The sequence below is a fragment of the Rhinatrema bivittatum genome, chromosome 3 (assembly GCF_901001135.1).
Source record: "Rhinatrema bivittatum chromosome 3, aRhiBiv1.1, whole genome shotgun sequence".
Taxonomy (NCBI): Eukaryota; Metazoa; Chordata; class Amphibia; order Gymnophiona; family Rhinatrematidae; genus Rhinatrema; species Rhinatrema bivittatum.
The window spans coordinates 10,252,428-10,277,305 of record NC_042617.1 but is presented as its reverse complement, the minus strand read 5'-3'; the positions used below and the strand labels follow the sequence as shown (position 1 = coordinate 10,277,305).

Here is a 24,878-nt window from a genome sequence, read left to right as displayed (position 1 = left end):
GGCCAGAGCGCTGCTCTGCTTGCGGCGAGCTGGGCTCGCGGATCTCGAGGGAGGGCATTTGTGCGAGGTGTCTCCCGGGGGGGAGGGCACCTCGCGGCCCCTCATCGATTTCCCCCGCTTAGCAGGTCTGCCCGGGCGGCGGGGGCCGGCCCCTCCCCCATTCCTGGCGGGAACGGCGGCCATTTTACACTCTGCACCCCCTGAAGGGGAACAGACGGCGCTTGGGACCGGGGATGCGGGGGAGTCCCCGCCACATTTACTCCCCGAATCGGACCCGGAGACAGTCCCACCGGGGGCCCCCCCCTCGGAGCCCCCCTCCGGGAGACAGGGGTTTTCCCCAGAGTTTATACTTTTGCTGCACACGGCATATCTGCAGAGCCTTGAGCCTCCCACGGGGCCTCCTCCACACAAGATACCGCGGCCCTCCCTACCTGCGGGGGCCCCTCTGCCTCCCCCGGCCCCCCCCGCTCCGGCGGGTGTGGGGGCCCCCCTCCCTCCCGCTCGCGCCCGCCTCCCGGGAAGCTCGGGGACTGCGGGCACAGGACCAGGTTCCCCTGGGGTAGGCCGCCCAGGCGGATAGACTGGAAGCGGCGGTTGCTTATGGCGCTGACGCCTCCTATGACCTGTTTCGGGTCCTCGCCCGCTCCATGGCCTCGGTGGTAGCGGCACGGCGCCTTCTATGGCTCCGCAACTGGGCGGCGGACACATCCTCCAAGTCGAGCCTGGGCTCCCTGCCCTTCAGGGGCAAGTTCCTGTTCGGGGAGGATTTGGATCAAATCATCAAGACGCTGGGGGAAAATGCGGTTCATCGCCTGCCGGAGGACAGGTATCGTTCCACCAGGACTTTTCCGTCCTCTCGGACCAGAGCCAGGGCGCAACGGCGCTACCGGAACTACAGACCGGCGGCAACCAGGCCCTCTGCCCCCAGGTCTCAGCCCTGGTCTCGCTCCTTTCGCAGGCGCCGCCCCGCGCGTCCCGCCCCCGCAGCTGGACAACCTCCGCCCAAGTCCTCGCAATGATGTTCAGCTCGCCCACTCCGCCGTCCCCAGGATCGGGGGGCGACTGGCGTTCTTCTACGAGGAGTGGGCGCGAATCACATCGGATCAGTGGGTCTTGGACACCATCGGACAAGGTTACGCGTTGGAGTTTGTACGCGCCCCAAAGGGACGGTTCATATTCTCCCCTTGCGGCTCGGACACCAAGCGACAGGCGGTGCAGTTGACCCTGGACAGACTTTGGGAGATAGGCGCCATTGCGCCCGTGCCCTTCGGAGAGGTGGGCTCGGGCCATTATTCCATCTACTTCGTGGTGCCAAAGAAGGACGGTTCCTACCGGCCCATTCTGGACTTGAAAGAAGTCAACAAATCACTTCGGGTGGTTCGGTTCCGCATGGAAACGCTGCGGTCCGTGATCGCGGCGGTGCATCGGGGGGAATTCCTGGCCTCCTTGGACCTGACGGAGGCCTACCTCCATATCCCCATTCGCCGGGAGCATCATTGACTGCTACGGTTCAAGATCCTGGATCAACATTTCCAGTTTGTGGCTCTCCCGTTCGGGCTGGCAACGGCTCCGCGCACTTTCACCAAGATCATGGTGGTGGTAGCGGCTGCCTTGCGGAAGGAGGGGATCCTAGTTCATCCTTACCTGGACGATTGGCTCATTCGAGCGAAGTCTTTTCGGCATGGACAGGAGGCGGTGGCCAGAGTCATAGAGTTTCTGCAGTCCCTAGGATGGGTGGTGAACTTTTCCAAGAGCTCCCTGGTGCCCTCGCAGCGCTTGGATTTCCTGGGGGCGACCTTCGACACCCGTGTGGGCGCGGTCTTTCTACGCCAGGACAAGGCGCAAGCTCTACGGGAACACATACAACGGTTTTCTGCGTTATCGGTTCCCACCTCCTGGGACTACCTGCAGCTCCTTGGGGTGATGGGTTCCACCATCGACATGGTCCCTTGGGCATTTGCGCACCTCAGGCCTCTACAGAGAGCGCTTCTATCCCGCTGGAAGCCGCTTTCGCAGGACTACCAGGTGCTCCTTCCCCTACCGCTGTTTGCCAGAAACAGTCTGACCTGGTGGATGAATCCGGAGAATTTGGCCCGCGGCGTGTCTCTCGATCTACCAAATTGGGTCGTGGTAACCACCGACGCCAGTCTTGTAGGCTGGGGAGCGGTCTGCGACCGCAGCGCCACGCAAGGAACGTGGTCCTCGGAGGAATCAAAGTGGTCCATCAATCTACTGGAGACCAGAGCGGTCAGATTAGCGCTCCAGCACTTCCTGCCTCTCCTCCAGAACCGGGAGGTCAGGATCTTATCGGACAATGCGACAACGGTGGCCTATATCAACCGGCAGGGCGGCACCCGCAGTCCGCAGGTCGCGCTCGAAACAGAGATGCTGATGCAGTGGGCGGAGCGGCATCTGGCCCGCCTGGCGGCCTCGCACATCGCGGGCGTGGACAACATCCAGGCCGATTACCTCAGCCGTCAGTTTTTGGACCCCGGGGAATGGTCCCTCTCCGACGAGGCGATGCAGCTGCTCGTTCGGCGGTGGGGATCCCCCCACCTCGACCTCATGGCATCCGCACGAAACACCAAGGCTCCCCGGTTCTTCAGCCGCCGGAGAGAGCGGGGAGCGGAGGGCGTGGACGCTCTCGTACTCCCGTGGCCGGCCAACCTGCTCCTTTACGCGTTCCCGCCGTGGCCACTGGTGGGAAGACTACTCCGCCGCGTAGAGGCCCACCAGGGACCGGTGATCTTCGTCGCCCCGGAGTGGCCAAGACGACCTTGGTTTGCGGACCTGATCCAACTGGTGATCGACGGACCCATCCGTCTAGGACATCTCCCCCGCCTCCTTCACCAAGGCCCGGTATTTTTCGACCAGGCAGAACTCTTCTGTCTTGCGGCCTGGCTTTTGAGAGGCGCCGCCTCCGGCGCCGGGGCTACCAGGAGGCGGTAGTCTCAACACTGCTGCGTTCTCGGAAGACTTCGACGTCGGTAGCCTATGTGCGAGTCTGGAAGGTGTTCGAGCTGTGGTGTGCCGGCCTGAACACGAGTCCCGCTGAGGCTTCGGTTCCTCAGATACTTCAGTTCCTGCAAGCAGGGGTGGACAAGGGGCTTGCATACAACTCTCTCCGGGTTCAGGTGGCCGCCCTTGGCTCGCTCCTGCGGGACGGGGGATCCCGGCTACAACACCCGGATATTCTCCGTTTTCTCAAAGGGGTCAAACACATGCGGCCTCCAGTGCGGAATCCTTGTCCTTCCTGGAGTCTCAACCTGGTGCTACGGGCCATGTCTGGACCTCCGTTTGAACCACTGCGGAATGCGACGATCAAGGATCTCACTCTCAAGACGGTGTTTCTGGTGGCTATCTGCTCCGCTCGGCGCATCTCGGAGCTGCAGGCCCTGTCGTGCAGGGAACCCTACCTCCGGTTCTCGGACTCCGGAGTTTCGATTCGCACTGTTCCCTCCTTTCTCCCGAAGGTGGTGTCCGCGTTCCATGTGAATCAGACGGTGGAGCTCCCTTCCTTCTCCTCCTCGGAACCGAGGTCTCTCCGGCTTCTGGACGTCAAGCGCACCCTGCACCTCTATCTGGAGGCTACGAATGATTTCCGGACTTCTGACCATCTCTTCGTCCTCTGGTCCGGCCCTCGGAAGGGAGCTCAGGCCACGAAGACGACCATTGCCAGATGGTTGAAGGCTGGCATTGCCGCTTCCTACATTGGGGTGGGACGGACTCCCCCGCCCGGTATTGTTGCGCATTCTACACGCTCTCAGGCGGCCTCTTGGGCGGAGACCCGCTCGGTCTCCTCTCAAGAAATCTGTAGGGCAGCCACCTGGAAGTCGTTACACACGTTCTCCAGACACTATCGTCTTCACCTCGCTTCCTCGGTCTTTGGACACTTTGGTGAGCAGGTTCTACGAGCGGGTCTCGCAGGACCCCACCCGGTTTAGGGACGCTTGGGTACATCCCACTGTCTGGACTGATCCAGGTACGTACAGGGAAAAGAAAATTATTCCTTACCTGCTAATTTTCGTTCCTGTAGTACCATGGATCAGTCCAGACGCCCACCGCATTTGGGTCCTATTCCTGCTCGACGGGGTTTTTCTCATACGGGACGGTAGTATTTTCTGTCTCTCATGATTGCTCAGTTCTTCCCTGTTTTGTCACAGTTCTGTTTTGGGGTTGACACGCTGACCTTTTGTCCCCCCACCCGTTGGTGGGAAGGGTTCTACGGCTGATTGTTGCCGTTCATTAAACTTGATCCAATATGGGGGTTCTTGTTTTTACTCGGGCTTGGATATTCTCGATACTGAACTCCTGCAGAGGGGGTAGTAGCACTCCTGGTGACGCCCCCTCAAAGCTTTGGCTGACTCCATCTGCTGGATTGGGGACATAACCCACTGTCTGGACTGATCCATGGTACTACAGGAACGAAAATTAGCAGGTAAGGAATAATTTTCTTTTCAGACCCATCTTGGATCTCAAGACTGTAAATCGGGCCCTAAAGATTCCGCATTTTCGGATGGAAACTCTATGTTCAGTAATAGCGGCGGTCCGCAGCGGGGAATTCCTAGCATCCTTAGACCTCACGGAGGCTTATCTCCATATTCCCATCCACAAGGCTCATCAGCATTTTCTCCGGTTCAAGATTCTGGGTCAGCATTATCAGTTTCAGGCCCTGCCCTTCAGTCTGGCAACCGCTCACTGCACCTTCACCAAGGCTCTACGGAAGGAGGGTGTCTTAGTTCATCCCTACCTGGACTACTGAGTCATTCGGGCGAAGTCCCAGGATCTTTGCAAGCAGTCGGTCGACAAGGTGTTTCATCTTTTGAACTCTCTCGTATGGGTGGTCAATTTTGCCAAGAGCAGTCTTACGCCGTCGCAAACACTGAATTTCTTGGGAGCTCTTTTCAACACCAGTGTGGGCAAAGTTTTCTTGCATCAAGACTGGGCGTTCAATCTCATTTCTCAGATTCAATGTTTCCAGACTCTGACACTTCCCGCGTGGGATTATCTTCAAGTACTGGGCTCTATGGCCTCCACCATAGATTTGGTACCCTGGGCTTTTGCGCATTTGCGGCCTTTGCAGAGGGCATTGCTCTCTCACTGGAAGCCGGTGTCTCAGGAGTTCCAAGCTTTCTTACCACTTCCGGAGCAGGCCAAGAACAGCCTGGGCTGGTGGCTCAGACTGGATCATTTGCTCAGCGGTGTGGACTTGGAAGTCCCACAGTGGGTAGTCGTCACTACAGATGCCAGTCTCTCCGGCTGGGGGGCGGTGTGTCAAACTCAGGCGGCACAGGGCCACTGGTCATCGGGACAGGCGAAATGGCCAATCAGTCGCCTAGAGACCCGAGCAGTCCGTCTCGCCCTGAAACAATTTCTCCCTCTGGTGCGCGGAATATCTGTGCGGATTTTCTCAGACAGTGCTACTACAGTGGCATACATCAATCGGCAAGGGGACACGAAGAGTCGACATGTCTCTCGGGAGATGGACAAGCTCATGATATGGGCGGAGCGTCACCTCATGCGTCTGGCGGCTTCTCACATAGCGGGAGTAGACTATGTTCAAGCGGATTTCTTAAATCGGCAGATGTTGGTGTTGCAACCGTCCCTTCCCGACGGCTTCACTCCGCCTACCTTTCTTTTGTTGCACCTCCTCTCACTATGGATGGACGCCTGGCTGCCGCGGCATCTGCCTGCCGTCCTCTCCAGCGTCCCCGGACCGGTTTGGGCGCTGCCTCCCACCATGCTCCGCTGGTACCTTAGGGCGCGCACGCCGCGTGGCCCTCACTCTTATTTCCTACTTGGCGCAAACCTCTGGGGCGTCCCCCTGTGATGACATCACACTGCCCGGATATTTAAAGCCTACAATGTTTGCTAGCCTTTGAGTTAGCAAGGGGAATCTTATGGATGGGATTCGCTCTCCGTACCTAGCTACTCTGCCTCTCCAATTTCCATTGGACTCTTAATGCTAACGGGATACCTGCTCCTCGGGGACCTCACTTGCTTTTCAGGTCGCTATCAGGAAACTGGTACTCGCTCCTCGAGGGCCCATGTTCCCTGACTCGCTGCCTGCTCCTACCTTCTCTTCTGCCTGGAAGGATTCGCTATCTTCAACACCAGTGAGTACTACCATATTCACGTCAGAGCTGTTCCCTGGAACCAGGTACTCGCTCCTTGAGGGCCTGCCTCCGTTCCAGCCCTAGTGCCATCTCCTACGTGGAACCGCTGTGTGAGTACATTACCTTCAAGCCTCTCAGCTATCAGGGATCAGGTACTCGCTCCTCGAGGGCCTGCTCTTCCTATTCTGGGGTTCTCCATACTGGGGCTTTGTGCATATTCCACTGTACTCATTATTCTCAATTCTTTCCACTACAGCACTGCTACAGGAGGAGTCGCTGTTCCAGCGCCTGAGGGACACTAGCCCAGCCGGGCTACTTCTACTGCTGCCTACTGCCACCTCTGGTGGCTTCATCACATTGTCTAATAAAAGATCAAACGCTGTGTTTGTGTGTCCTAAGCTGAGCCTGACCTGTGACCCTTCACGGGACTTCCCCCCATGGGCGTGGTCAGCTGCCACAGTGTCCAAGAGTCCACCCAAACCTCACTAATTATAACAGTTGGATCCCGGAGAGTGGGAACTATCCGGAGAAGCAATGTCACTCCTGGTCGGGAGGTGAGGGTCTCCCCACCTTGATTTGATGGCCACTCTAAGGAATGTGAAGGCACCCCGCTTTTTCAGTCACAGATGGGAACACAGGGCGGAAGGGGTGGATGCTCTGGTACTGCCCTGGCGTCATGATGTTCTGCTGTACATGTTTCCCCCATGGCCTCTGGTGGGAAAGGTTCTAAGGAGAAAAGAGGTTCACCACGGAGAGGTGATTCTGGTGGTGCCAGAGTGGCCAAGAAGGCCATGGTTTGCAGATCTGGTGAATCTAGTGGTGGACGGTCCTCTTCGTCTAGGACATCTTCCTCATCTCCTTCGTCAGGGTCCCGTACTTTTCGACCAGGCAGATCGCTTCTATTTTGCGGCCTGGCTTTTGAGAGAAGAAGGCTGAGAAAAAGAGGGTATCCAGAGGAAGTAATATCCACGCTTTTGCAGGCCAGGAAGACTTCCATCTCCATTTCTTATGTACGAATATGGAAGGTTTTTGATTCCTGGTGTGTCTCTGGGGCAATTGCGCAACGCCAAGGCCCCACGCTTTTTCAGTTGACGTCAGGAGCCGGGCGCAGAAGGAGTGGACGCTCTGATCCTTCCTTGGCCGTTGGATCTTCTGCTTTGTGTTTCCTCCATGGCCGCTGATTGGCAAAGTGTTGCGCCGAGTAGAAGCACACCGAGGAGATGTGATTTTTGTGGCTCCGGAATGGCTGAAGCATCCATGGTTTGCGGATCTGGTCAACCTAGTGGTGGACGGTCCCTTGCGTTTTCCAATCCTGCTGGACCTCCTCGCCAAGGGCCCGTTTGTTTGGAAGGGGCGGATCGCTTCTGTCTCGCAGCCTGGCTTTTGAGAGGGAGCACCTAAGGAGGAAAGGTTATTCGGAGGCGGTGATTACCACTCTCTTGCAGTCCCAGAAAACCTCTACTTCCCTGGCATATGTCAGGGTTTGGGGTGTTTTGAGTCTTGGTGTGTGGACCACGGGGTAGACATGACTCAGGCCTCCGTGGGTGATGTCTTGGCCTTGTTGCAGGACGGTCTCTTGAAAGGGTTATCCTTTAATTTCCTGCGAGTTCAGGTAGCAGCTCTAGGTTCCTTTCAGGGGATTGTGCGAGGCATCTCATCTGGACGTGGTTCGCTTCCTTCGGGGGGGGGGGGGGGTAAAACATTTGTCTTCCTATTCGGAATCCTTGCCCTTCCTGGAGCCTCAATCTGGTTTTGAGGGCCATGTGTGCTTCACCGTTCGAGCCTTTAAAGTATGCGATGCTGAAGGATTTCACTTTGAAGGTTGTTCTTATATGACTATTTCCTCAGCTCGGCGGGTGTCATAGCTTCAGGCTTTCTCTTGTTGTGAACCCTTCTTGTAGATTACGGATTCGGGAGTGCCCTTGAGAACGGTTCCCTCTTTTCTGTCTAAGGTATGACATCTTTCCATTTGAATCAGTCTGTGGAGCTCCCTTCTTTCCCGGTTTCGGATCCTCCAACCCCCCAGTCCAGGGAATTGTAGAAGTTGGATGTCACCAACAGTTTCCGCCTGTCTGATCATCTTTTCGTGCTGTGGAGCGGTCCGAGGCGAGGACAAAAAGTGTCAAGGGCCTCTTTCTCGGTGGTTGAAGGGAGGCCATTAGTTCTGCGTACATCGCAAAAGGCCAGCCAGTGCCGGTCGGTCTTCATACCCGCTCTACCCGTTCGTAGGCGGCCTCAACAGGTTTTGCCTCAGGAAATCTGTAGGACGGCTACTTGGAAGTCCTTGCATACGTTTGCCAAGCACTACCGTCTTGACGTCCAGGCCCCTGAAACTGGGGGTTTTGGTGCTTCGAGCGGGACTCCCAGGAGCCCACTCTCTATAAGAAAGCTTTGGTACTTCCCAGCTGTCTGGACTGATCCGGGTACATACAGGGAAAGGAAAATTGGTTCTTATCTGCTAATTTTCGTTCCTGTAGTACACCAGATCAGTCCAGACTCCCGCCCAGGTTGGGTTAGGAGAGTTGGAGAGTCCGCTCGTTCAGTGTTTGGCTTCAGGTTCTAGTCCCGAGCAGGTGTGTTGTGTGGGTAACAGTTCTTATTCAATTTCCAAAGTTTCTTCTTCCCTCTGCTCGTTCTGGGGGAAATTTGTATATAGTTAGTGTGAGTTGTATTCCTTTTCATCTGGCTTGGGTACAGTTCAATACTGATGGACTGCAGATGACACCTCAACTTAAGGGCAGTGTCAGTCAAAAACTTCTCTGTCTCCATCTGCTGGACAGGAGGCTCAACCCACTGTCTGGACTGATCTGGTGTACTACAGGAACGAAAATTAGCAGTTAAGAACTAATTTTCCTATTCCTCCCAGGAGGTTGGTAGGTCCTAGTGAGACCATCCCTTCTGGTTTTGAGGTGGACGAGCAGGGAGTTAGTTTGCTCAGTTCTTAGCTGCTGGAGGTTGAAAGCTGGTGGACCCAGCTCCCTTTTCTCCAGAAGGGACAGTGGAGCCTGCTGCCTCTCTTCAGTGCAGGGAAGTCAGCCTTTTCTAATTCTTTGGTTGTTTAAGTAAAAAAAAAAAAAAAAAGGAACTTTCAGGTGAGAGAGAGACTATGGGGCTGACGCTGGTTGGGGCTCAGCTTTCATGGGCTCTGCTTCTAGTTTCTTCCTCAGGCAACAACCTCCCGCGGTCAGGCAGTTCAAAGGCATGCCACGCGGCAACAAATGCGTTGAGTGTGGGAGCTTGGGCGGGCAGCTCTCACGAAACGGTCACTACTTCCCGGAGGGAGAGAGCAGTTTGGAGTTGTCTGCGGGGAGGGGTGGGGAGACCGAGCAGCAGCATGGGTCTGGGAGGCTGTTGGTGCTGCGGAAAGAGTCGACTCCGTCCCTGTCAGTGCAGGAATGGCAGCCATCTTGGCCACGTTTGTGGCTGCTACAGAGGTCGTGGGGGGGAGGGGGATTTCCCTCCTTCACTGTCCCCATGCAGGCTCGGGGGGGGGGGGGGGAGGGGGCGGAAGATGACCTCCTGAGGAGGATTCAGATAGTTCTTCCTCGTTTTCAACAGATTTTGTACTTTTAATGATAAGGCTTATCTGGCCCGGAAAGCCGCGGGGTGGCAGGGGCCCAAGCATGAGGCTTCCTCTGGGCCACGGCCCAAGAAGAAATGCAGAACCACAGGGGGACTGAGGGCTACCAGGGTTCGGCGAGCCTTTGGGGAGCCCTCGGAGAGCGCTGTGGTGGACGATCTGTCTGGGGATTCTGATATCGGTGTTGCGGCGCATTTGGATACTCCCCAGGTGGATCCTTCCCGGGGGGGGCAGGGAAAAGGCCCACCTGTGGATGGGGATTTATTTATTAAATTTTAAATTATTTGTATGCCGCTTATACAGTGGGTGTTAGGTCTAAGCGGTTTACATGTTAAAACATACATAATTAGTTACAATGAAAAATGGAATACAATATCAGACAAACAGTTAATAAAAGAGAGAAGAGGAGATTCTGTACTGTGTCCTTTTCTGAAATCCGTGTTGATTTGGATGGAGCATGTTATTATCATTGATGTATTCTGTCAGTTGGTGAAGGACAACTGATTCAATAATTTTTGCTATAGAAGGTAATGAACCTATTGGACCAGTCAAAGGGATCGAGATTTTTCTTTTTTGGAATTGAGAGGATAGAGGTTTGTTTTAGTAAGGATGGAAAAGTACCGGATGTAAGTGAAGAGTTAACTAATTTGGTAAAAAATGGTGAGATGTTCTTTTATTGCTTTTAATAGATTTTCAGAGCAGGGGTTAAATGGACTGTTAGAGGGTTTAGATTTTGAAATAATGCAGACTATTGTGTCTGGGTCGGTAAGTTTGAAATTAGTGAAGGTACAGTCTGGAGAAAGGTGGATAAGTTGCAGGATCGACAGGTGGTTAAGTTCTGCAAAAATGCTTGTAGTTTTATCTTTGAAGTGATTAGCTATGTTACAAAAATCATTGTTTATATGGTCGGAGGAGTTATGGTGAGTGGAAGTGAGAGATTTAACAATATTGAATAGGTTGTGAGGATTGCCATTAGCAGCCTGTATTTGACAGGCAAAAAATGATTTTGGGATGATTTGTGATGATCCCAAAGTGGTGCGTCCGTTCCACAGGGAACAGTTGGGACTCCTGATCCTCTATGTTTTGGCAGAACTAGGAATAAAGATTCCAGGAGAAGAGTCAGATCAGGAGGATGTGGACCCAGTCATGACTGACTTATGGGGTCCAGTGAAGGCTTTTCCTTTTCATAACTGTCAAGAAGTTGGTGGTCAGGCAGTGGTATACTTCGGAGACCAGCCTGAAGGTTAACTGGGTGATAGGTAAATTATATCCTTTATCCGAGGACACACTGGAACTTTTGTGGATGCCTTAGTATCAGCTGTAACTAAGAAGACGACAATTCCGGTGGCCGGTGCGGTGGCTTTAAAAGATCTGCAGAATCCTTTTGAAGAAGATTTTTAAGGTGTCAGCACTCAGCATATGGGTGCAGCAGCTGCAGTTTGACAAGTCTATGTCCTCCCAGGAGGTGAAGCAGGCTGAGTGGCTGGAAGCTGTGGTAGCCTATGGCGCTGATGCACTGTATGACTTAATCGGACGTCCTCTAGGACTATGAGGTCGGCAGTCTCGGCAGGGAGACTACTTTGGTTAAAGAACTGGTCTGCGGATGTTTCGTCCAAGCCTCAGTTAGGAGTGTTATCTTTTAAGGGAAAGCTGTTTTTTGGAGGAGCTAGTAAAGCATCTGGGAGACAAAGTTGACAAGTTACCTGAAGACAGACCTAAAAGGGCGAGGAATTCCTCTTCTGGACGCTTTAGGTTCTGAGGGAACAGGCGTTTTCACCAAGGAAGGCCTTCGACAGGGGTTCAGAGGCAAAACTCGGGGAGGTGGCAGTCCTGGAACAAATTCATTTGAGAACAAAAGCCGAACAGGGACAGCTCTGGCCAGGGAGGCACTGGAGCCAAATCAGCACAATGACGAGAGGCTGGTCCACTCCTCTGTCCTTGTACTTTTTTTTTTTTTTTTTACAAGGAGTGGGCCAAAATTACTACGGACCAGTAGGTCGTAAGCATGATAAAACAAGCTTACACCTTAGAATTTGCTCGTCCGCTTCGGGACCTGTTCATGACCTCTCCTTGCACCTTTGCAGAATAGAGAAGGGTAGTACAACAGACTCTTGACCCGTCTACAGATGCTTGGAGCCATTGTCCCAGTTCCCGTGGAGGAACGAGGGCTGGGACGTTACTTCATTTACTTCATGGTTCCAAAGAAGGAAGGGACTTTACGTCCAATTTTGGATTTGAAGAGAGTAAACGTGGCTTTCACAGTTCCACGTTTTTGCATTGAAACTCTCCGCTCAGTCATTGCAGCAGTGCACAAGGGGGAGTTTTGGTGTCTCTGGATCTGACCGAGATGCACTTGCACATATGGCCCAACCATCAGAGATTTCTGTGGTTCAAAATTCTTGGCATGCATTTTCAATTTTGCGCCCTGCTGTTTGGGCTCCAAGAACTTTCACCAAGGTGATGGTAGTGGTGGCAGCAGCCCTGACGAAGGAGGGGTTACTAGTGCACACATATCTAGATGACTGGCTCATTCGGGCAAAGTCAGAAGCCCACTGCAGACAATTGGAGGATCTGGTGCTGCAGCGCTTACAGTCATCTCGTCTCATCTCAATAGCTGGAATTTCTGGGGGCGCACTTTGATACCAGACTGGGGAAGAATTTTCTGACAGGGGGAGTGCATTGTCAAGTTGCAGTCGCAAATTCGCAGATTGTTAGAGAGTCAGGTACTCAGGGTCTGGGATTACCTACGGTTTCTTGGCTCCATGGCATCCACATTGGAGCTCATGTCTTGGGCGTTTGCTCATATGAGGCCTCTCAGGCGGCGTTACTTTCTCAGTGGAATGTGTTGTCAGAGCAATTTCAGCTTCCTTTGCCACTTACGGAATTAGCCAGATCCTGTCTCTCGTGGTGGTTTGGTCAGGACCAATTGGGTTGAGGGATTTATTTATTTATTTATTTAAAAGTTTTTATAGACCGATGTTCATTGGGAACATCACATCGGTTTACATGGAACTCAATGCAGCAAACAGAAGGTCCCAGAGTGGACAGTGGTCACCATCGACACCAGTTTCTTCAGTTGAGGAGCTGTCTGTCAAGATCAATCAGTGCAAGGCCAGTGGTCGGCGGAAGAGGCGTCATGGTCTATCAATCGCCTAGAGACAAGAGTGGTGTGTTTAGTGCTGAGGGCATTTCTTCCTCTCATGTGTGGCCGTCCAGTCAGAATCTTGTCAAACAATGCGACGATGGTGGCTTATAACAACAGGCAGGGTGGTACCAAGAGTCGTGCAGTGGCTTAGGAAGCTCGGGAGCTGATCTGCTGGGCAGAGGAACATCTGACATTGATAGCGGCTTCTCACATAGCCAGGACAGACAATGTGCAGGTGGATTTTCTCAGCCGTCAACAGCTGGATCTCAGGGATTGGGAGCTGTCGGAGGAGGCAATGACTCTCATCAGTTCCAGGTGGGGCAAGCCCTGCATGGACTTAATGGCAACTCAGCAAAATGCCAAGGCGGCCCGCATCTGCAATCGCAGAGGAGAGCGCAGAGCAGAGAGAGTCAACGCTTTGGTTTTAAATTTAATTTAAATTTAATTTTGATTTATATTCGCTTTTCACACTTCTTTCAGCACTTTAAAGTGGATTACATTCAGGTACTGTAGTGCTTCTCTATCCCCAGAGGGCTTACAATCTAAGTTTGGTTCTTCCTTGGCTGAGGGACGTCCTATTGTATGTGTTTCTGCCATGGCCGCTGGTGGGCAAGATATTGCAGGCATGGAGGTCCACCGTGAGATGTGATTCTAGTGGCTCCGGAGCGACCTCAGAGGCCTTGGTTTGCAGATCTGGTCAATCTAGCGATAGACGGCCCGTTGAAGCTTGCTCATCTCCTGAGCCTTCTGTATCAAGATCCCATATTTTAGGTTCAAACGGCTTGCTTCTGTCTCATGGCTTGGCTTTTGAGAGAAAACAAAGGACAAAGGTTACTCTGAGGATGTTGTTTGACAAGCTAGGAAGTCTTCCACCCCCTTAGCGTATGTGAAGGTCTGGACAGAGTTTGAGGATTGGTGCACGGAGCAAGGTGTTGTTCCTATGTGAGCTTCCATAGCAAATATTCTTACTTTCTTGCAAAGAGGTTTGGTGAAAGACCTGTCCTTTAATTCCCTCAGAGTTCAAGTGGCAGCCTTAGGATGTCTCCGAGGCAAGATACATGGAATGATGCTGGCTGCACACCTGGATGTGGTACATTTTCTCCGTGGAACGAAGCATTTGCACCCTCCGGTTCAGAAACTGTCCCTCCTGGAGTCTTAACTTGGGTCTGAAAGGCATGTGTGTGGCGCCGTTTGAGCCTCTCAAAAGGATCTTACGTTGAAGGTGATTTTCTTGGTCGCGCTTTGTTCTGCTAGGCAGATCTTGGAGCTTCAAGCCTTATATAGAGATCCTTTCTTGAGAATTTCGGATTCAGGGGTTTCCTTGAGGACAGTCCCAGCTTTTCTGCCAAAAGTGGTGTTCCCTGTACGTACCAGGATCAGTCCAGACGGTGGGTTATGTCCCCCGTCTAGCCAATGGAGTCAGACAAGAAATTCTGAGGGCGCTGCCATATAAGACAGCATGCCAAGTGCCCCTCCCCAGTATCTTTCTGACTCCAGCAGATAGGAGCAGGGGAACAGTGGTTCCCCACTACACTGATCTTAGTGTAATTTTCTTTCAGTCTCTTCATGTCTTGCTTTGCTATTGTTTTAGTGAGGAATCAAGTTAAAAAAAAAAAGGAGACAGTGTTCTCATTACTTTGTGAGGGAGAGTATCCAGCCTAGCTCTCCAGAGAGCCTTGCCAGCAGAGCTTGCTGCCTTCTCTGTTTCTCTCTTTCTCTCTTCCTGCTTCTGTAACCGGGGTAAGTGAGCTGTTTGCTTTTATTTTGCAGGGCTCTCTGTCTTTTTCATCACGCAACTTGATTCCTCACTAAAACAATAGCAAAGCAAGACATGAAGAGACTGAGAGAAAATTACACTAAGATCAGTGTAGTGGGGAACCACTGTTCCCCTGCTCCTATCTGCTGGAGTCAGAAAGATACTGGGGAGGGATGCTTGGCATGCTGTCTTATATGGCAGCGCCCTCAGAAGTTCTTGTCTGACTCCATCTGCTGGACGGGGGACATAACCCACCGTCTGGACTGATCCTGGTACTACAGGAACGAAAATTAGCAAGTGAGGAATAATTTTCTTTTATCCTTTCACTTAAGTCAGTTGGTGGAGCTCTCAGCTTTCCCAAATTTGGAAACTTCAGCGCCTCACGTGAGGGAGTTGCAGTTTTTGGATGTCAGGTGCGCTTTGTTTTTTGTTTTTTTTAATTATTATTTTTATATACCGACATTCAATCTGAGATATCACATCGGTTTACATTCAGGTACTGTAGGTATTTCCCTATCCCCAGAGAGCTTACAATCTAAGTTTGTACCTGAGGCAATGGAGGGTAAAGTGACTTGCCCAAGGTCACAAGGAGCGACAGCAGGACTCGAACCCTGGTCTCCTGGTTCATAGCCCACTGCTCATCCGAGTTTTATTATGCAGGCAGCTAAACCTTTACCCAATCAGTCCTCATGACAAAGATTCTGTAAGTCTGAAATTATTTATTGTACAAGTAAATTCTACTCACAATTGTTGCATTTCAAACGCGAGCCCCAGGCAAGAATCTTTCGTAACTGGAGACAAGATAGGAGAAGGGAGAATGGAGTTTCTTGGGTTGCAAGGGTGAGAAGGCAAGAAGAATCTGAGGCTGATTTAGTCCTTAGAAGAAGGCGATAAAAGGATATCGTTTGTTGTGATATCTGGGGGTTACAAATAGCTTTCAGTTGTCTGATCACCTCTTTATGCTGTGAAGTAGTGCAGAAAAGTGCGTAAGGCATCAAAGGCCAGAATTGTGCGCTGGCTGAAGGAAGCTATTGGCTCCGTGTATATCTGTCATGGGCATTCAGTACCAGAGGGCTTAAGGGCTCATTCTACCAGCTCCCAGGTGATGATCTGGGCCTATTGTCAACAAGTGTCACTGCAAGAGACTTGTAGGGCGGCTACTTGGAAGTCTTTGCACACTTTCGCCAGACATTATCGTTTGGATGTTAGGCTCCAGAAGCCAAGGGTTTTGGGGAGAATGTGCTTTGAGTGGGACTTTTGCTGTCCCACCCTGGTTAGGGAATCTTTGGTACATCCCAGGAGTCTGGACTGATCTGGGTACGTACAGGGAAAGCAAAATTGGTTCTTAACCTGCTAATTTTCATTCCTGTAGTACCACAGGTCAGTCCAGAGTCCCGCCCAGTTGCTGTAGGGAGTTCAGGAGAGTCCGCTCTATCTGTGGTAATTATTCTGAAGAATGGCACAGGTTTTGTTTAGTCCTTCACATGTTTTTAAGTCAACTAGTTTATCGGTTCTAAGTTTCCACTTCCCACTGCTTGTTCAGGGGATATTGATTCATGTTTGGTATTCTACTGTCTTGGCTTGGGTACAGGTCAATACAGAGGAACTGCAGGGTTATGTTCAGTGTCAGTGAAACTTTCTCTGTCTCCATCTGCTGGCAGGGAGGCAAAACCCAGGAGTCTGGACTGATCTGTGGTACTACAGGAACAAAAATTAGAAGGTACGAACCAATTTTCCTATAATGCAAATGCATGCAAAGGTGGTTATTACTAGGAAATGGCCGACAGAGAAAGTGGTCCGCTTTGATTTATTTTATTTATTTATTTATTTATTTGATTTTATATACCGACAGCCGTTTGCACATCGTGCCGGTTTACAGATAACTTATAACAAATAATATATAGCCAAAGCCTTTACAAGGAACAGTTTGTAACATAAATGCAGTAACATGGCAATTAACTAGATAAATAAGTAGGGGAGGGAAGGGTAGGGATATACGAGACAAAAGGAGGGGGGAGGGGGAGGGGAGAAAATGGAAAACATAGGGAAAAGATATGTACAGGGGTTCGAGGAACAATTAATATGTACATAGGTTATATACAAAGTTGTTTTTTGTTTTTTTTTTGTTTAGGTTTGAAGCTCCTTGGAGGGGGTGGGTGTCGGGTGTAGGTCCTGTGGGGGGGGTGTTGGCGAGAGATGGAGTTCGGGTTAGGGTGTTAGTAGGAGATGATGATGATTGGGGGTAGGCTTGGAGGAAGAGCCAGGTTTTGAGTTTCTTTTTGAAGGTGGGTGTGGAGGTTTCTGTGCGTAGGTCAGGAGGCATGGAGTTCCAGAGGGAAGGGCCTGCGAGAGAGAGGGCCCTATTGGTGGTGGAGATGAGTCTTGTGGATTTTATGGAAGGGGGGATAAGGGTTCCACGGAGAGAGGAGCGGGTGGGTCTTGTGGAGATACGAGGGAGGAAAGGTGGGTTTAGCCAGTTGTAATGTTCGTTAGCAATACTTTTGTGGATGAGGGTAAGGGTCTTGTAAATAATTCGTGAGTGAATGGGAAGCCAATGGAGATTAATGAGGGTGGGAGTAATATGGTCTTTCTTATTGGCATTGGTTAGGATGCGTGCAGTAGCATTTTGAAGGAGTTGTAGAGGTTTGATGTGGGTAGCAGGGAGACCAAGTAGGAGTGCATTACAGTAATCAATTTTTGAGAAGATTATAGATTGAAGTACTGTGCGGAAATCAGAGAAGTAGAGAAGGGGTTTGAGTTTTTTGAGGGTTTGTAGTTTGAAGTAACAGCTGCTAAGGATAGATTTGATGTATGGTTTGAAGGTTAGTTGGTTATCGAGAATAACCCCCAGGTTTCTTGTGTCAGAGAGAAAATTGGGGGGGTGGAGGGAAAGGGTATGGATGCATGTTTTGAGGAGATGAGGAGGAGTTCCGTTTTTTGCGGATTAAGGGCTAGGTGCATGTCAGTGAGGAGTTGGTTTATGGAGGTGAGGATGGTGTTCCATTTTTGGAGAGCAGTGAGTACAGAATTTGTGAAGGGTATGAGGATTTGCACATCATCGGCGTAGATGAAGTGTGTAATACCAAGGTTGGAGAGGAGGTTTGTGAGGGGGAGCATGTAGATGTTAAATAGGGTGGAAGAAAGGGAGGATCCTTGGGGGACGCCACAGTCGAGATTAACAGGGGGGGATGTAAAATTGTCGGTGAGGACTGTGTAAGTTCGGTTTTGGAGGAAGGACTTTATCCATGAAAGAGCGGTACCTGTGATTCCTATGCTGATGAGAGTGTTGATGAGGATGTTATGATTTACGGTATCGAAGGCGGCGGAAATATCTAGCATGGCGATAAGGTAGGAGTTACCGGCATCCATACCTTTGATGATAGTGTCTGTGAGGGAGAGGAGAAGGGATTCTGTACTGAGGTGTTTTCGGAAACCATATTGTGTTGGAAGGAGTATGTTGGCTTGTTCTAGGTGGTCAGAGAGACGGGAGTTAACTAGTTTCTCCATGATTTTGGAGAGGAAGGGGAGGTTGGAAATGGGACGGAGGTTAGATAGGTTGGAGGGATCGAGGGAGGGTTTTTTTAGAATGGGTTTGACCACGGCTTGTTTCAGGGGGATAGGGACAAGGCCGTGTTCCAGGGAAGAGTTCACGATTTTGGAGAGTGAAGGCTGGGTGTGATGGAAACACGCCACCTATTTGAAATGCGGTAAATGTGAGGCGGGAACCCTGGGACCCTAACGTTAATCCCAAAGCTCCCGCCTCACATTTAAAGTGGCAGCAAAATAAAAAAAAAAAAAAAAGGCTCATGGCTCGAGAAGAGGATAAGGGTGAGGACCCAGCTCAGCCCGGGACTGCCACTTGATGCGGCCCCCGACTGCCCAAAAGTTAGAAAATAGTCCAAGGTGCCTGCATGGTGATGGAGCCTCCCCCACCCCCGAGATAAAAGCACTCAGTGGGGTTCAGGCTCCCCCCACCGCCTCCTGACCCTCCTCCCACACCCCCTCATGGGGGCCAGGGCACCCCCTCACACCCAGCCTGCACCATTTCTTAAAGTGGCACTGACCTGATCTTGCTCCATTTTGAAAAATGGTGCCAACCAGGCCAGGTGTGAGGGGGCGCCCCAGCCTGAATGAGGGACCCTGAGACAGGGGGTGAAGTGGGGGGTAACGCGGGGAGGTCCGGAGCCCAACATTTTTTAATTGCACACCTTTATGGAGGGGGAGGAGGTTCTGGGGACCCCTGAACCCCTATGAGTGCTTTTACCTTGGGGGAGGGAGAGCAGGGCCGTCGCCACAGGGGCACCTTGGACTATTTTTAACTTTTTGGGCAGTCGGGGGCCACCTTGAGTGATGGCCCTGTATTGAGCTGCGGATTAGCTCAGACCCCCGACTCAAGCTTTTCTCTAACTGTGGCAATTTTATAGTGGCCGGCCCTTTACAGCAATGACAGTCCCTTGAGGGTTGGGGCTTCCATCGCTTTAAAGGACCACTAACCGGGTTCTTTGGTCCTGAGATGTTTGGCCGCAGAACAAAAGAATGCACCATAGAGCTACAATATTTTTTAGGGTAGGGGCTCCACTATCACAGCTCCCCCCCCCCCCCCCCCCCCCCCACACACACAAAAAAATCGCTGCTTAGTACATCTAGGCCAGTATCCCCTAATGAGATATCCGGCTATACTTTAGCTGGATAAGTGCCCAAAATATTCAAAAGTCTGCATTTAGCCAGATAACTCACAGGTTACCTGGTAGAGTTGTACACCAATGAATTGGGTTTTGTAAGAGCCCCTTCATCTCTACAACCTCAAACTCCCCTCCCCTGTCCTCCAGCCTCTTTCTCACTCTTTTCAATTTCTTCCCCCAACCTCTCTCCCTCCCTCCTATCTCTTCTTCCCTTCTCTGCTGGGACCGACCCCCACCCCAGCAGTTCCAGTGCTAGTCTCGTGAGATCAGTGCTGTGGACTCAGAACACATGGGGGGGTGCAAGTGGGCTTCTCCTGCCAATCCACTTGCAGAGGGTGAGAGAGGCTGGGACGAGAGGCTGCTGCTCGGATCAAGAGAGGGAAGGGGAGAGATTGTCCTTCCCCGGTTTAGAGGAGAAGTTTGCAGGAGGGGGAGATACTATGGAGACTGTGAGCACTTCTCATGCTCCGTTCTCAGGGCCATGGCCTTAGAGAGAGGGGAGAACGTTTTTTACTGTGCCTAAAACTTTCTCTGTGGCCCCGTCCAGCTGTGGACATATGGGGAGCTGATTGATTGATTTCTTCTTTTGGCTGCAGGATGTCATGTTTCCGGTGGAGACGGTACAGAGATCTGGAGGATACGTAGTTCATGAGGTTGTGACCCTGGGGCCGCTGAAGGTTGGGGACCAGGTTCAGCTCTTCATAGATGAGGTGTGTTGGGCTAGGATCTGGGAAGGGGAGGCAGCAGGGGTAGGTCTGGGTCTGTCTACTTGTGATCTGTGCCAAGCAGAAGCGTTAATGATCTTGTTCCCTGTGTGTACCTAGATCAGTCCAGACTCCTGGGTTTTGCCTCCCTGCCAGCAGCTGGAGACAGAGAAAGTTTCACTGACACTGCACATAACCCAGTGAGCCACCTGCAGTCCCTCAGTACTTCTCTGTCTCCAGCAGATGCTGTAAAACCTGCAATCTGGAGGGAAAGGAAAAAAAGATTAAAAGTCAACATTTCTGGATCCTCCCAGGGGTTGTGAGGTCCTGGTGGGGCCATCCCCCTTGGTTTGAGGTGGACGAGCAGGGGGTTGGTGACCCTTCTGATAGCTCAGTTTTGGAGGTTCATGGGGTGGACCATCTGGTGGTCCAGATCCTTCATCCCCCACGAGACAGTGGTGGAATCTGCTGGTAGTTCTGCACTGCAAGCCCAGTGGAGCAGGAAAGTGCCCTTTTATATGGTTTGTCCTGGGCTGGGTCGCTAAAGTTTGGCAAAAGGAGACAGATATAGCCAGTGGTCTGGTTCTTTTCTGATCTGCCATGCGGCGTGCGCTTCTGGAACCTGAACCTCTGCACCAAAGGAAAGTATTGGTTTCTATGCATCTTTGTCTTCTCAGAGAGTAGGAAAGAAAAAAGAGAGATAGCAAGGAACGAGTTAGAGGAATCTGTGCAGGGGAAGCTACCTTAGCAGCTTGGGGAGCTCAGCGGTGAGGTTTTTCAGTAGCTTCTCTGCCTGCAGAGGAGACCGGGGGTTGGCTTCCTGGCACTGAGGGTTCCCTATACGTACCCGGATCAGTCCAGACAGTGGGTTGAGCCTCCTTTCCAGCAGGTGGAGACAGACTAAAATTGAAAGGGTGTCCTACATGAGGACAGAGCCTATCCTGTAGTCCTTCAGTATTTGTCTGTCTCCAGCAGGTGGATCAGCTCACCCTTCGGTCTCTCTGATTCAGGCTAGTCAGCCGTCTCCTTTTATTAGGATCATGCAAGTACTTCAGGTTTTAATTGGCTTTCTCTGAAAAAAGATAAAAAGATAGGAGTTAGTCTTCTTTTTTCTGTATAGGAGACGGTTCCGTCACGGTTTACAGGATCTAGTTCTGAGGCCTTTCCCGTCAGTGCAGAAACAGCGGCCATTTTTAGTTTCCTAGCAGCGTCGGTGGGAGAGGCAGGGGAATCCCCTCCTCGACTATCACCAGCGGTTCCCTGTCCCACAGATGTGCAGAGAGGCATTTGCACTGAGGAGGAGTCTGTGGTTCTGGTAGAGGTCTTCTGTTGGTTTTAATTTGCTTATGCGCAAAGCGTGTTTAGTGGGATGGTGGCTCTTGGCCCCAGTCTCCATGGATTCTTGGCCAGTCAAGAGGACTGAGCTGTTGAGAAGCTTTTCAGGCCGATGACTTTCGGTGCCGGATGTTAAATGGATCCGGGCCTTAGCACACTGAAAGAGCAGGCAGGCTTTGCTTAGCCGTGTGGTAGGCCATGGCAGTGGTTCTTTTCCTATGTGCGTAGGTGTGTGTGTGTGCGCATTCTCGCCTAATGGCGGTTGCATGCACAGGGACCTGTGCGCATAAGGCCATAACCTAGATTTGAGTGCGTAGTTGCGAAGGTACTTGTGCGCGTAAGGCCAAACTTAGTCTGGAGTGCGTATTTGCGCAAATATTTGTGCACATAAGACTGCAACCTAAACTTGAGCACATATTTGTGCAGGTACTTGTGCGCATACAACTGCAATCTAGTCTTGAGCGCGCATATTTGCGCGCGTCCTGGAGGGGTGTGCATGTACACTCGGGTGGCATTGGTGTGCGCACAGGAGGCCACCTAGAGCCAAAGTTCAGGAGAGCTAGGTGCTGGGGACGAACAAGTCCAAGCGCCTTGCTATCTGTGAGGCTTGCCGTCTGATAGCAGTTCGGTCCTCACTCTCTTCGTTTGTGTTAGCGCTGTTTAGATGCTCAAAGCAGTTTGACCACTACAGCTTTTGTCCATGTTAGGACATCTCCTTGGCCTATGGTGTCTCTGAAGGGGAGTGGAGTGGGAGGTGAGGCAACAGTCAGTTCTCCTCTCTTGTTCCTGAGGGCAGAAGCTTCTTTGAGAGAGAGAGGTCGGAGACATCAAGTTTGGGCCTATGGGCTCTGGTATAGATCCATCTTCCTCCTCCTCCTGGATGGAATGTTTCCAGGGTCTGCAGACCTTTCTGCAGGGGCTCCTAGCAAAGGCAAAGCAACCTATTATGTAGGGATGATGTGCTCGGGCCTCCCATTTGTCAGTCACGGCGGGCAAATGCCACAGGGAGGCTGTCCTTGGTAATGTTCAAGGGGGTGTGGATCATGAGACATCGGAGAATTCCAATGGGGAATTGGCTTTCTCACCTCCTAGAAGAGGGAGAAATTGCATCTGATTGAGAGCTGCTTTGGACTCTGCTCATATGTTTTTTATCTCACAGTGATGTCTTGCTGAGTTTGTTGGCTCATACCCTGAACATGCTTGATGTGGCCCGAGTCTGTTGGCTCAGACCGTGAACACGCTTAGTGTGGCCGGAGGTCAATTTTAAGTTCCATGTACGTACCCGGACCAGTCCAGACTCCTGGGTTCTGTCCACTCATCAGCAGATGGAGGCAGAAAAAGTTCCAACTGACTTTGCCCCTTCTGTGAGGTGCACCTACAGTACGTCAGTATTTTTCTGCCTCCAGCAGATGGTGGAGGTGCAAAACCTACACGCGAATGGGACACCCCTGACTTGGGATTAAAGGTCAGCAAGGCCATGGATAAGCTATATCCTCTGCCTGAGGATGCTTTGGAGCTTTTGCGTGTTCCCAAGGTTGATGCAGTGGTCTCTGCTGTTACCAAAAAGACTACTAACCCAGTTACCGGTACTACAGCTCTCAAAGATCTTCAGGATCGAAAGCTAGAGGTTCAACTTAAAAAGATTTTTGAAGTTTCGGCTCTTGGAGTCCGAGCTGCTATGTGCATTAGTTTTGCTTTAAGAGCAGGACTCCGCTGGGTTCAGCTCCTGCAGAATAATTCTTGTCTTTCTGAGTCCGAGGCTATTCATGCTGGGCGTTTGGAAGCCGCTGTTGCTTACAATGCTGACACTCTTTATGATTTGTTACATACCTCAGCCAGATCAATGGTTTCAGCTGTCTCTGCCTGCAGACTTCTCTGGTTAAGACACTGGTCTGCAGATGTCTCTTCAAAAGCTCAATTGGGATCTTTACCTTTTAAGGGTAAACTTCTTTTTGGGAAGGATCTTGAGGACTTGATTCATTCCTAAGGAGAAAATAAGGTACATAGTCTGCCTGGGGATAGGCCTAGGACAAGGGGATCGTTATCTTCCAGATCCCGTTTACGAGGAAACTGCAGGTTTCTCTCCTTCCACTCTTCAGTTTCTTCTTTTCGGCAACAGCCTGCTAGACACAATCTTGGCCTCAGTCCTTTCGAGGACGTCATTATGGCAGACCTGGTCCCTCCCAGTTCTCTAGTGGAGCAAAACCTTATCAATGAAATGAGGCCAGTCTGTTCCTCGGTTCCGGTAGTGGGAAACAGATTGTCTTTCTATTCGAGGAGTGGGACAAAATAATATCGGATCAGTGGGTCCTTACTGTGATAAAACAATGCTATGCCTTAGATTTTGTATGGCGCCCTCGCAACCGTTTTCTCGTCTCTCCATGTTCTTACACTCAAAAGTGTCAGGCGGTGTGGGACACCTTACATCATCTAAGAGAGCTTGGGGCCATTGTGCCGGTACCTCCATTGGAGCGACGAAAGGGCCGTTATGCCATCTACTTCGTTGTATCCAAAAAAGACGGCACATTTCGTCCCATTCTGGACCTAAAAAGAGTCAATCGATGTCTGAGAATCCCAATGTTTTGCATGGAAACCTTAAGAGCGGTCCTGGCATCCATTCTCAAAGGCGAGTTCCTAGCTTCTTTGGACCTGACCGAGGCATGTCTTCACATAGGAATTCGGTCCGACCATCAGAAGTTTCCTGCAGTTCTCGATTCTGGGGGACCACTTTCAATTTTGCGCTCTTCCTTTCGGTCTCGCCACGGCACTCAGGACCTTTACAAAAATAATGATTGTAGTAGCTGCACAGCTCCGAAAAGAGGGATTCTTTGTTCATCCCTACCTAGACGATTGGCTCATTCGAGCGAAGTCGGAACATCTCTGTTGCTTGACTGTGTCTCGAGTTCTTCAGCTTCTGCAGTCATTGGGTTGGGTTGTCAACCCGTCAAAGAGCCACTTAGTACCATCCCAGTCCTTGGAGTTTCTGGGAGCTCTGTTCGACACCCGGCGGGGGAAAGTTTTTCTCACTGAACAACGGATCATCAAACTACAGTGTCAGATTCGGGTCTTGTTGTCCAAGTCTCTTCCCAAAGGCTGGCATTATCTACAGGTTCTAGGCTCCATGGCCTCCACTTTGGACTTAGTTCCATGGGCATTTGCTCATTTGAGACCACTTCAGTCAGCATTGCTCTCCCGCTGGAATCCAGTGTCGGAACAGTTTCATCTTCCCCTTCCTCTTACAGACTCTGCTCGTTCCAGTCTTGATTGGTGGCTCCTATCGCAGAATTTGCGTCGTGGAGTGGACCTAGAGGCACCAGTTTGGAAAGTAGTCACGACAGATGCCAGTCTGTCCGGCTGGGGGGCAGTTTGTCTCGACAGGTCTGTTCAAGGGCAATGGCCGCCAGAGCAATCTCGGTCGATCAGACGTTTGGAGACCAGGGCGGTGAGACTAGCCTTACAGGCCTTTCTACCGCTTCTTCAGGGGAAGTCAGTCAATCCTTTCCGACAATGCGACAACAGTGGCTTATATCAACTGCCAAGGGGACCCAAGAGCCAATCGG

At 51.4% G+C, this 24,878-nt stretch overlaps 1 protein-coding gene across 3 annotated transcripts in view; it reads left to right on the top strand.

Annotated features, from left to right (window-relative positions):
• Positions 1 to 24,878, top strand: part of AARS2 (alanyl-tRNA synthetase 2, mitochondrial) — a 135,287-nt gene that overhangs the window by 43,949 nt on the left and 66,460 nt on the right. For all 3 annotated transcript variants that reach the window (XM_029592889.1, XM_029592887.1, XM_029592888.1), the window contains exon 13: positions 19,876 to 19,989. In XM_029592889.1, coding sequence (XP_029448749.1) covers positions 19,876 to 19,989 — 114 coding nt within the window. The remainder of the gene's footprint in view (positions 1 to 19,875; positions 19,990 to 24,878) is intronic.